General features: G+C 38.8%; 1 protein-coding gene across 1 annotated transcript in view; it reads right to left on the bottom strand.

Annotated features, from left to right (window-relative positions):
* LOC129199690 (chondroitin sulfate proteoglycan 4-like) overlaps positions 1-13,768 on the bottom strand; it is a 41,181-nt gene that overhangs the window by 23,727 nt on the left and 3,686 nt on the right. The window contains exons 2-3 of the mRNA XM_054810564.1: positions 4,784-4,947; positions 607-4,176 (exon numbers count right to left, since the gene is read on the bottom strand). Coding sequence (XP_054666539.1) covers positions 607-4,176; positions 4,784-4,947 — 3,734 coding nt within the window. The remainder of the gene's footprint in view (positions 1-606; positions 4,177-4,783; positions 4,948-13,768) is intronic.

A 13,768-nucleotide genomic window follows, 5' to 3' on the forward strand; every position in this document is an offset into this window, starting at 1 on the left:
AAATTAACTAATAGCCTAAGCACTGCAGACCCCTGCCTGAAACAAGGATTTCAGCAGCACAGTCGGAGCTACCAGAGCACCCTTGCAATGGTTGCTAAAAGGCTACACACAAACAATAGGGAGGAAAATATTAACCAAAGAGAAATGACCTCGGGTTTGTGACTTGATGTTTCTAGAATTTTGGATGCAATCCTCAGACTGTTAATTGGGCTAGCTCCAAACAGAATGAAACAAACCCCTTTCTTCCTTGGCATTTTCTACCAGCTCATCTAAGAATGATACATGAACATTAAGTACAAACAATTGTCGCAACTAGAACAAATATACAAGCACAGCATCTCCAAATCTTAACTTTCTCAAGCATCAATATGTAACGGAGTCAGACTATGGGCAGTCTTTTTCTTTAACATAAGCCATTTCCCTTCTAGAAATGGAAGCTTGCTAGTATTAGTCTCTCCAGAATTAAGCATCCAGAATGCAGTCATGTTAGTGAAAACCAAGAGGAATTGAAGAAGAGAAGACAGACTAAAAACATTGCAATGGCTGAGAAAGCAGTGAAGAAAATTTGCTACAAGATTGGAGAAATGGACAACAGAGTTAACTTACTTGCAGTTTTCCTTTACTGATTTTAACTGGTTTTCCTTCTTCAACTAAGAGATTGTTTTTGTTCACAATCCTTGGTGGCCACTGATGACTTTCCAAATATATACGAACATGCACTCCAGCATCCAGATGGACATCTCTAGCATGGACCGTAAAGTTAAATGTGTCAATAATGTTGTTGCTGTCATCATGCCTGTAGGTCACATACCCCTTTATCAGATCAAGTTGAGTAAAGGAATCCATCAATAGATTATTTACATATATTCCTCCATATTTTGGGAAAGAGAGTATCTCATATGTAATCTCATGATCATTTCTGATGTCTTGGTTTGTAATAGCACTTAGGTTAGCTGTTGTAACAGTTTCCTCTTTTCCTTTTTGAACCAACAAGCCTGTATTATTTGCCAACCTAACATAAGGATCAGTGGCATTAACTTCTAGAAGCAAAGAGGTGTAGTGCTTGCCATCTGTCACAAAGAGCACAAAACGCCCAAAATCTGCACCATGGTGTAAAAACAGGACTTGCTTTTGCTCCAGGTCTGATTGTTTGAATTGGTAGAGTTTATGCGAAGTATCATTTGATAGCACCAAGTCCCCATTGGAAATGCCGCGTCTAGTGTATAGCAACTGTCCGTCATCAAAATCAGAATCGGGATCATGATAGCAAAGTTCTGCCAAAGTTAATAATCGCTGCCCGTTTCTCACTATGTTAAATGTCTTATCAATTACACGTACTGGTTTCTCATCATTCTTCAGCTGGACAGAAATATTGAATCTAATTTCTACTGACAACGGTTCTACTTCTGGACCAAAGTTTGCCCACTTTCTTGACTCTTCACTAGAAGCTCTGACAAGAAATCCATCAAATGCTGTCTCAGAATCGTCATGCACGTACATAAGACGCTTATCAGTTATATCTTTGTTACTGAAAGTGGTCAGATTGTCATAACTCTCAAATGAGCCTGAAAAATTGGTGAGTTTTAATTTCCCATGCTTAGGAAACTGTATAACTTTATATTGGAAAGTTTTATTGTCCAGTGTTTGCACAAACAATTTTGTTCTTGTTATTAACTCTCCTTCACCTTCAGTAACAGTTAGGCCATTGTTAGTCAAAATAATGTTTCTGAGATCTGATTTGATGTAGACTTCAAAGTCATATAAATTTGATTCCAGATACTTTGTAGAAATGAGGAATCTAAATGAATCATGGTTGTCTTCATGGTATCTGCTGATTAATTCATATGCCACTTTTTGATCAGTAATATCTTTCTGGCTAAAGACTGAATCTTTTTTCAAAGGCTGGTCATTAAGCAGTATTTGTCCATTCTTTGGTAAGGACAGCAATTTAAAATGAAGTTCATCTTCAGGTATCTCTAGATCCACAATCACAGCAAAAAGATTATCTGAAGTCAAGTACTTCTTTTTTGATTTTTCAATTTCTAGAGGGGCATGTTTCAATAAACTGTACTTTAACCATTTCACTTCGATTGGAAACGTGTGCTCCTCACTGATTCTGTTTCCTACACTAACTTTGTATTTAAATTGGTCAGTAACATTTTCCAGCTGAATTTCTTTAAAAGTGCTACAATATCTCACACGGCTACGCTGAATAGAACGTTGAGAAAAAGAGCTGACTCGCTTCCATTCCCCCTTTGAATGCTGCCTTTGTACTTCCCCAAACTGGGGTGGCTCGGTGATCTCATACCGTATCTCCAGCTCCTGGAGTCTGGCATTTGTTTCAACTGCCAGGTGCCTAGGTGTGATCAGAGCTGTAACACCTTGGAATAGTTCTATTCCTGAATTGTTGACAACTCTGTAATCCAAAGGAACTGCCATGACACGTAGCACAACAGTGTTACTCACTTTCTCACCATCACTCGCCCTCAAAACAATCCTTGAGTTCTTCACACCTGTGTGGACAAAGAAAACAGTGCCTTCTCTTAAGTCCTCGCTAGAAAAAGTAGTAATAACTTTTCCAGGATGCTTTGAGTTTTCTAAAAATCCTGCATCTGCATTCAGATTTCCAAGCACTGAAAGACTGAGATCCACAGGATCCGTATCCTTGTCTAGAACTTTTATCAGATCACTAGTCAAACGTTTCTTTGAGTTCTCTAAGAGAAGCAGCAAGTTTCCCTCGGGAAGTGTGATCTCAGGCGCATCATTTACTGGCGTGACAGTAATGCTAAACACATACTGCTCATTTCCTTGCAAATATGGAGGCACAATTTCCTTACTGCTGGTAGAGATGGAGAAATTAAAATAATCGTAAGGGTCCTCAGAGCCATCATGGACATAAAGAATCTTCCCTTGCCACACATCCTGCATAGTAAATGTATTTACCTCCTGCGCTGGTTCAACATCAAGTTTCAAGTCTCCATGAGAGGGCCGTTGCTTTATTTCGAAAAGAATTTGTGATTGATGAATCCCTAATTTCTGAAAGTCTGCATTGACTTTAATATGTTTGGATTCGAGTGAAGCTTGTCCGCCCTCTAGCACAATCAAGTTACTTAGAACTAAAAGGTGGCTTTTGTCTTCCTCACCCAGAGAGACAGAGCTTTCAGGGAAAATGGCAAATGTTGGGGCTGCTTTCACGGGAGGGTTCTTTACAGCCATCTCTGAAGAAAGATTTGTATTAAAAGCACTCTCCATTTCACATCCAGCTGAAATGTCCTTTGTTACCAGAACATTCTTTAGCGATTTCTTTTCTGAATTGGCTTTCAGATCTCTTAAGCAACCTTTGAAGGACCCTCCCCTGGCATACTTCCCAGACACTGAAGTAAGCTCTAACTTAATCACTTCTGATCGTATGCTGTCATCTACACCACCTACAAAGAGAGACCCCTTCAGAAGTGGCAGCTTGCTGTGGGGAGGCAGCGATTTTTTCACAGTTTCTTTATCCAATGTCAGCTGCAAATATTCTGCCGTAAATTTCAGTTTGATGTAGTGCCAATGACTATCATTGATGGACCTCCGAGAGGACAGCTGGGTTCTACTTTTATGTTTTCCAACATAGGCTTTAATTAATCCATCTTCCATTTCCATTGCAATGAAATCCCCTGCTTGCCCAGGATGGAAAAGAAGCAAGCCACGTGCAGCTGAGGTTTGCAATGTATACTCCAAGATTCCCTCTTCATCAAAATTCCACGATGGGAAAGAAACATAGGATCTGGAACTGAAGAAACTAATGGGTTCATCTTCACCTGCAAAGAATTCATCACTGCATCCCACCGAAACTTCATGGACATTTTTAAAGCCAGGAGAAGGTCTCAGAGGCATCAGAATGTCTAGCTGATTGAACGACACATCATCAATACATCCTCGGAAATTGGGCAACGCTCCAAAAAGGTAGGGAACATCAAGTTTACTAGTACCACCTATGTAGAATCCATAATCAATATTTAATTCATAGAGAATTCCAGGCATTTTTGCACTAGTTCTATCATGTTTATCAATTACCAGTGTGACAGTATCACGGTCATGATGTAGTTCAACCAGGTGCCAAGCTAAATCATTCAGCTGAGATCTTTGCTGAGAATGCAGTACTCGTTCCCCCATGCCAAAGTTAATTCTCAACTGCAAGAGACAGAATTTTAACTATCAAAATCCAAAGTGGTATTTTTCACAATCATATATTAATATATCATTAATAAGTTAATTTTCATAAATTTTCATATTAAGTATGTAATATACAAAATATAATTAAAAAATAAAATCACACTAAAATTTCATGTAGGTTTACTTTCTATCACAAATATGACTTGTATAATTGCAGAAGAGGGAATGGACTCCTCTGCATTTCTGCTAGGACCAACAACTCCTGAGAACCCAAGTGACAATGATCTTTCAGAACTTACCTGGCAGAAAACCTATCATTTGGATCCAAACATTTTCTATAATGCTAACATCCTCCAATCTGAAATTTTGCCTTTACTGAACCTCATGCTTTGAACACAATGATCTTGATTTTAAGATCTAGAGATCTCAAAGGCTTTTAGAGGCCAATTTTAATAACTATCATTGTAAGAAATAAATACCATATTTTGAAATTATCAATTAATTATGTGATTCTTCCATTTTCTTTAAACAAAAACTTTGAGAATTGTTATAGACAGCAACTTGATGAAAAACACTAAACAATACAGGCTACACATATCTTTTTAGCTATAGTTAGAAACCATACCTGTAAATTTCCTGAGTGTAGCTCCATTAAACAATAATCCTTCTTCCCAGCTGCAAGAAAAAGCAGTCCATGTGGCTTGCTTGTTCGAAACCGCAACTGTAAGGATGTCTGAGAGGATGCTTCTGCCTTATTCAACTTCACAAAGCTATCACCATAAAATGATACTAAAAGAAAGAAAAGAAAACAAACAGGAGATTTAGTCACACACACAAAAATCTTTATCTACAGCTAAATATATATATAAAAAACTTACATTAACTCTCTATATACTTATTTATATATGAATGAAAACATATCTCAGCTATCAAATTCACCAGTCCAGGCAACCCGATAACAGACCAATGGCCATACCAGTATAGACAAGGAGTTAATAGAGCCTGGTATTCTACCTCCGACAGTGACAACAGGGAATCATAAGAACACTGCAATTGTATTTAATACTTTCCTTCAAATACTCTTCCAATTACTTTTATGTTTCAGGTGTTTTCCTGAGCTGGTCACAGTCAGTCTATTTTGTAACTGCCAAAGGACTTCTCTCGGAAGTACTCCTTCAATTTCTCTTTGGAAACATCTTCATCTACAACATGCTTTTACATCTTCATCAGAGACATCCTCTGTCATCTCTGATGAGAAGACCCACAGGTCTCCTGCCATCTGTGTGATTCTTTCGTATGTTCTCATCCATCTCTTTTCCAGGCTGATGTGTCCTCTTGTTTCATGTATGCAGCCTCCAACCACCCTGGCTGCCCTGCTGCCCAGACACTCAGTTCTGTACAGGACTACTGCAATCCTTCACTCTCTTCTCCCCTCTTTACTGCCTTGAAGAACAGTAACACCAGCAGACTTTCTCATTTAACTACTCACTGCCTTTACCATCCCTGTTACTACTATACTGAACCGCACAGATCCCAAGACCAAATTCTCAAAAACTCTGATGGTAACTTCCTTCCTACACAAAAAAAAAAGGAAAAAAAAAAGGAAAAAAAAAAAGGAAAAAAAAAAGGAAAAAAAAGGGAAAAAAAAGGGAAAAAAAAGGAAAAAAAAGGAAAAAAAAAGAAAAAAAAAAAAAAAAAAAAAAAAAGGAAAAAAAAAAAAAAAAAAGCAAAAAAAGGAAAAAAAAGAAAAAAGGAAAAAAAAAAAAAAAGGAAAAAAGAAAAAAAAGGAAAAAAAAGGGAAAAAAAGGAAAAAAGGAAAAAAGGAAAAAAGGAAAAAAGGAAAAAAGGAAAAAAGGAAAAAAGGAAAAAAGGAAAAAAGGAAAAAAGGAAAAAAGGAAAAAAGAAAAAAGGAAAAAAAAAGGAAAAAAGGGAAAAAAGGGAAAAAAGGAAAAAAGAAAAAAAGGGAAAAAAGGAAAAAAAGGAAAAAAAAAAGAAAAAAAAAAAAGGAAGCAATCATTTACCCCTCCTCCTAGCTTTTAATTCATTACATAATAGACAAAGCCCTGCAGTTTGTAAAGCAGAACTTATCTTTAAAGAAACCTTACTGACTCTTCCCAAGTTGATCCTATTTCTGTGACTTTTATCCTTTGTTACAATATCTATAAATTTGAATGGTATGGATGTCAAGCTTAGAGTCCTGTGGTCATTCTTGTTTTAAACACTGGCATAAAATTTCCCACCGTCCAGGCTTCAGCTACCCAGTGAGTTTAAAGCATGAGATCAGATATTACCCTTAGCAAATAAGCAATTTCATCCCTGAGGGTTTTTTAGGTCAACCCCTCTCATTCCCCACCCCCATCCACTCCTAAAAAAGGAGTTTCAGTTTGGGAAACTTCCCAATTAGCAGTAAACACCATTTCATTTAGCTTCTCTGCAGTAACCATGCCCTTTCTGAGTGCTTCTTTTATACTGATAACTTAATCAACTGGTTGCACAGACCCTCTGCAGGGGTTTTGTTCTTGATGTATTTAAGAAGGATTTAGTAAAAGCTTTGATTCCATCAGCTAGCTGATCCCTGACCTTTTTTTTTTTCTTCCCCCCCCCAGGCCTGTCTATTTTCACATTACATCTGCTGGAGTTTATGATGCTTTCAGCTGTGTTTGGATAGAACTCTTGAAGGACACCAGCAGTTAAACATTTATTTTGCAGCTTTTAGCTTCATTCTGAGACACCTTTCTCATTTTAACACAGTTCTTTTAAAAATTAAGCTTGACAGCAGAGAACTTCTCAGGTTTAATTCTTCCTACCCCTACATTAGCTGTCCCTCTGCTGACTAACACATTCTGATGACTCTTACAAAGTGTGGCTTTAACAAAGACTCTGAACTGGATTCTGCACATTGCAGAGTACCAACTCAAAGATCTCATTAACCAGCTGTTTCACGAAACAATCACTAATAGTATCTAAAAATTTGTTGTAGTATACATAAAAATTCTAGGTGGCTTTCCCAAGAATAAGATTTCAGCAAACCCCATAGCCAAAAGCTATGTTAACAATGTGTTATATTAAGCACCCAAAGAAACACAGGTAAGATTTTTAGATTACTGAAGTACACACATCTCTTGCAAATCAAGAGTCACCACTGTGCATGGAAAAATTGGTTCCAAGTTGAGCAAAAAGGAATTCTTCCCCACTACTTTACTTCTAGCACAAAAGCAGCTTTCATCAGATAGCTCTAATATACCTTACAGGTCTTCCATAAAATCTATACAGTAAGAGAACCAATGCAATTTGTTGTATATAGAAATGTTATTACTGTGGGGTTAATGAAGACTGAGCTCCCTTTTAAAGCAAGTATTGGAATAACAAAACTAGAGACAAAACTCCAATGTAAGTGAGGACTAAATTTTACTAATAAACCAAGAAACAGGTTAAATGTTAAAATTTTTATATTACGGTAAGTTCATATTATGGCAGTGGCTAGGACTGTCACTGTTCTATCTACTGTAAGTGTACGCAGAGGAGTCCCCTGACCTCCATGTCAGCAAATGAGACACTGAGATACCATCATCCTGACGATCACTGGAAGCATAACCTAGCTATCTGAAATGACCTGCCTTAATCAAAAGATTACTCCATTTCCTTCAGCCATTGTAGAAATATCAGAACATCAATATAATCTTATGGGTACAAGGAGGTTCCACCTTGAGAAGACAGACCCTTCTCCTCACTCTGCTGAGACTTCAAGAAGCACTTATGTTTGGTTTGCTACATTACATCCTAGCACCCCTACAGAACTGGCAAGTAAGAGATTTCATTATCATTTTATCAGTGAAGTTCTTCAGAAACTAACAAATAAACCCCAAAGCTTTCACAGATGTTGATGTCCTGAAAGTTTCATTATGATCACTGTAATACAGCCCCCAAATTTCAGTGGTGAATTTCTGAATCAAAACTAATGACTGCTGATGGAACTTGAAAATAACTTTTAACGTGTTGTGGTTTAGGCCGGCAGGCAGCTAAAACAACCACACAGCTGTGTGCTCACTTCCCCACCCTGCAGTGGGATGGAGGAGAGAACTGGGCGGGGGGGAAGTAAAACTTGTGTGTTGAGATAAAGACAGTTTAATAGGTCAGAAAAGAAAGAGAATAATAATAATGATACGAGAATATACAGCACAATTGCTCACCACCCGAAGCCGATGCTCAGCTAGTTCTCAAGCCGAACCACCTCCCAGCCAACCCCTGACTATATACAGACCATGACATCATATGGTATGGAATACCCCTTTGGCCAGTTTGGGTCAGCTGTCCTGGCTGTGTCCCCTACCAGCTCATTGGGTGCCCCTGCCTTCTCATTGGCAGGGCAGTATGAGAAGCTGAAAAGTCTTTGACTGCTTGGCAACACCTGAAAACATCAGTGTGTCATCAACATTATTCTCATACTAAATCCAAACCACAGCACTACACCAGCTGCTAGGAAGAAAATTAACTCTATCTCAGCCAAAACCAGGACATAAAGACATCGAATTCTCATTAGACTCAAGTATATGGGGAAAAAACATTGGATTTTGGGGGAAGCAATGGAGCAGAAAGATAAACATATCCATGGATTACTAAATGCAATCTAGAATAACTAGAAATGAAGTTGCAGAGTCAATATTTTGTGGTATGCCACTGGGAAAGAGTTTGGTGTTTATACTAAATATGAATTTCCTGGAAAAGAAAAAAGAAACATAAGTTAAAGCTTTTGCCTTCCATAAAACACCTCAGAGTCAGAATCCATCCCTGAAGGTGGGGCAAGAAACTCAACATCAGCCTAGGCACTGTTCCAGCACTAAAAGTGATCTTGGGCCAAGACCACCTACAATGCCTTGGCATGATTTCTGCTTCAGTACCCACCAAGCTAAGGAGTATGTTATTATAGTATAGGAATCAAGTTCTTCTACAGCAGACACTTTTCTAGAATAATTTCTGGATGAAACAATGTTACGAGTAACCTCAAGATTAATCTGGTGCCAAAGCTTTTGAAAAGGGGATATTTTGTCCTGGGCCATCTGACATCAATCATACCACTATATGTAAGTAAGTGGAGTTCAACGAACAATACCAGCCTTGAAGCTCCCTTGCTACTGGAACAGGTGAATTCAGTACATCATATAGGGAACAATTCCTTTGGATTGCCTGGGCAGACAATCTATTCTGTGCCTACTCTATGCCTCAAAGGGAAAAGACGGGTGGACACAGCTGAGAATAAAAGCCAGATCTACATCAGCTATAATGTCCCTTCATGGACAAAGATATACAAAGGCTCAAAAAACCAGAGGCATAATCACTTGGGATGCCAATTTAAAGATCTGTCCAACTTGAGTTACTGGCTAATTTGTGGTCCCCATCTCTCTTCCTTCTCCCTTACAGCCAACCCTCAACTCTGACTAGAAATACCACATTGGGGCTTTCAATCCCTCCTAATATTTCCATCATAACAGACAACATTTATATGAGAAGTCTAAGTTTTGAGAATTTTATTTCAAGTAATTTTACTGAACATTCCTGACCAACTCTGTCCACAAGATCTTTCTTAGAAGTAACCACAAGAAACCAGGCCAGGCACAGCAAAAGCCTCCATAATCACAGAGCAAAAGGTTCTTCACTCATCATCTAGTGGTGGCATTAAGCTGGAATTTTATTCTTCTGTTCGGCTTTCATTCGCTAGTGTTAAAAACATCATCAAATTCAACGAACAGCTACACCTTGATTTTCCTCTTGGTTTCTATACTCAGAGCACAAAGCAATACAAGCATTGTCTCTTCTCCATTGCCAAAACTTAGACTCACTACACAGTTATCATGAACTATGCACATGCATCCAACAAAATCAGGACTAAAGAGCTAACTGAAAGAACAGATTCTTTTCTTTTTCCCTTTTTTTCCTGTCAGTATTTCTCATTTCAGACTAGATTACATACTTCTCAGCAATGCACAGGGAATCATAAGGAAGAACAGTGATCTTGGAATCACAGTTGCACACTCACTACTTAATCGGAAGTAATTTAATGCAGATTTCATGTCTGCTTAATTCCTTTTAGTCTCCACTGTGGACAGGAAACAGCCAAAGCTCCACATCTCAACCCTCCCCTTCTTTGGACCCCTTTTACACCTTCCTCCCAAAGAAAGTAATAAGGAAAGGCTTTCCCTACTGTGCCTGATCCAGTAACCCAGAAAGACTTTTATAATCATGTAATCCATAAAGGTCTTTGCATTTATGCCAGCTGAAAAAGAGAAGAGTGGCATTTTACCAAATCGCTTCCATGCCCCTAATATCCATCCTTTTATATGAAAAAAAAATGAAATACATAGTTTGACCTTCAAGTAGAAAAGAAAAAATTATGTAGTTCCCATGTAAGAGTATTTGAACAATGTTTTATAGCAATATCTTATAGCAGCCTTCCAGTACCTAAAGGGGCCAACAAGAAAGCTGGAGAGGGACTGTTTACAAGGGCATGTAAGGATAGGACAAGGGGGAATGGCCTGAAGCTGAAGGAGGGTGGAGTTAGATATTAGGAAGAAATTAATGGCTTTAAGCTAAAGGATGGTAGATTTAGATTAGATATTAGGAAGAAATTCTTTACTGTGAGGGTGGTGAGGCACTGGAACAGGTTGCCCAGAGAAGTTGTGGATGCCCCATCCCTGGAAGTGTTCAAGACCAGGTTGGATGGGGCTTTGGGCAACCTGGTCTAGTGGAGGGTGTCCCTGCCCACAGCAGGGGGCTTGGAACTAGATGATCTTTGAGGTCCCTTCCAACCCAAACGATTCTATGAATCTATGATCCTATGAATGTTTTTCTCTTCAAAATATTCAGGAGGTATCAGTGCAAGGGCCCTTTAAAGATAATGGTTTGGCCAGAAGCCTATAGCATAAGGAAAAACTATATAGATAACATTTATAGTCAGACATCCCAAATCCTTCTGATTATTTCCTTTTATAAGGAAAGGCTGACAGAGCTGTGTCTGTTTAGCCTGGAGAAGACTGAGAGGGGATCTCATCAATGCTTAAATATCTAAAGGGCAGGTGTCTAGAGGATGGGGCCAGACTCTTCTCAATGGTGCCCAGTGACAGGACAAGGGGCAATGGGCACAAACTGTAACACAGGAAGTTCCATCTCAATATGACAAAAAACTTCTTTACCCTGAGGGTGACCGAGCACTGGAACAGGCTGCCCAGAGAGGCTGTGGAGTTTCCTTCCCTGGAGATATTCAAAACCCACCTGGACACGATCCTGTGCAACCTGCTCTAGGTGATCCTGCTTTAGCAGGGGGTTGGACTAGGTGATCTCCAGAGGTCCCTTCCAACCCCTACCATTCTGTGATTCTGTGATGTAGACAAAGACATTTGTCCACTTCTAATACCTACTATATTCATCTTCTGTTTTCAGCACTACCATAAATGTCATAATTAGGCCACAAAATTACTGCTGCTCAAACTGTTCCCATGTAGCCTGCTAATTTTCCATGAAAACAACTATATATGACTTGTTTTATAGGGGCGGGGTGGGGGGAAGTCATGGAATCTATTACCCTACCTAGTCATTAAAGATACAATCATAAAAGTAAAGGATTAAGAAGGGGCGGGGGGGGGAATCACATTCACTGATTTTGAACCTGCTATCTTACCATCTACTGTTGTCATGTGTTGCACTGGTATCTAGGAGCCCCAAACACAGAGAAGGTCCTTATCTGCTATATGTTTGATGCACATACCTCCCAACATATTCCAATTGTACAATGTCCCATTAAGAAAATAAAATTACTTATCTTTCTACGTGAAAAACTCAAAGTCAAAATAAAGGCTAAATCATCTGTCCTAACAGCACACTCAGACAAAGTGCAACAAGCGCATACAACATTGCTTGTGACTGGTGAGGTACGGGCTAGATCACGTCTAGTATATCTAGAGGCAACACTTGTTTTAGTTATTTGAATGAATAACCTTCCCATTGTCCAGCTGATATTTGCACCTTGAAGATCTGTCCCCTGCAGCTCATTCACAAAAGTGTAATAGGAACAGAAATCAAATGGCACAGGTATCTCAGATAAATATTAATCTTTCAGATGACACTGGTCTTCTATCTGTCTGTTGACAAATTCAGGTATGTTTTTGACTCTCTGCTATTTTGGATGTTCAAGCAGAAGCTCTGGCTAAGAATGCAGCCTGTTTCTCCCTGTGGTTGGTGAAAAAGGTGCAAGCTGTCCCTTTGTAGAGTAGGACTTTTCACACAAATATTAGACTATTAAGCACATTCTGCGAGAGCTCACTTCAGGGCTGTAAAGAAACCAAAGTGGTATAACTTTGTCCCCCTCTCAGCCTTTCTCCCTTCATCCTCACAACAGAGCAGTTGTTTTTTGTACTGACGCATTTCTTTTGTATCACCAAGTCTTTTAGGGTGCTCCAGTAAGAGGTGGAGGGGTTGAGCAATCTAGAGATGAAGGCAGGTTTCCACATAGCAAAAATACTGTTACAAGCTGTTATATATAAGTACAGCTGGAAGCCTCATGAAGTGCCCTCATGCACTAGATTCTAGGCAAACAATGAGACGCCTTGAGTCCCAAATACCTTCCTGCTGTGACCAAGATAAAATATGAAGGTCCCAACATATGAAGATGCAGGTCCCAACTTCGCTCCCCTAAACCACAGGAAAAACAGCATGCAACCTCCAACATAAATATAATAGGAAGACTCTCCCTTGGGACAGGATCTGAGTGATGGAAACAAGTGTTCAAAGCCTATTAATACCAAATATAAAGAAGCTGTTGTGATATTAATAACTTTTAAAAGCCTTGTTTACTCTGATTGTACAGCACAAGTGGAGACAGGTTAAACAGGGAGAGAACATTAGTGAAAGACTACCAAATTACAGGTACACAATGTAACAAGCTTTTAAGAGCCCTCTGCCAGAAAAAAGGCAGAATGAGCAATTAAAGAAAATATTTGCAATTACTGCACAGGCTCACATTCTGCACTATAAACATGCTTAGAGCTGTTCCCCAGAATCAAACCATTTCTCTAGCTCTTTCCAGCTAACAGAGCTTTGCATCAAGGTCCAAGACTTTCCCTACTGCCCCACCAGAAGAGCTGTCAGTCATCTCCAAAGTAAATTCCCTAGTGTGCTCTACAAATACTGACTCCACTCCTACAAGTCTGTAGCTCTATCATGTTTCACGTTTGTGCTGAGGAACTTAGCTGGAACCATTTATCAGAACAACTGAGCCAAAAATACTTTCATATGCTGCAAGTATTTGTTCCAAAATTTTGTGATTTATACATTTATTTCCCTATCTAGTTGTTCCTTCCTTCACTTTGAATCTACCAGCAATATGTTTGAAACTATTGTGACTATAGGAGAATCCTAACTTCAGAGTATATAAAAATATTTTGGAGAAATAGATATTTGTTCTAGCACTCGCAGAGAATTACTTTAAAAGTGATTAATTTATACAAAAGCTTCTGAAATAAACTTCTCCACGTGGTGTGAAAAAGATGCTATGAAGATAAGATAAAAAGAAGAATTCATTATATGAAGCTGTCCCAACTAAAAAATAATTCTTTCAGGC

This window comes from Grus americana, chromosome Z, assembly GCF_028858705.1.
Source record: "Grus americana isolate bGruAme1 chromosome Z, bGruAme1.mat, whole genome shotgun sequence".
Classification (NCBI taxonomy): Eukaryota; Metazoa; Chordata; class Aves; order Gruiformes; family Gruidae; genus Grus; species Grus americana.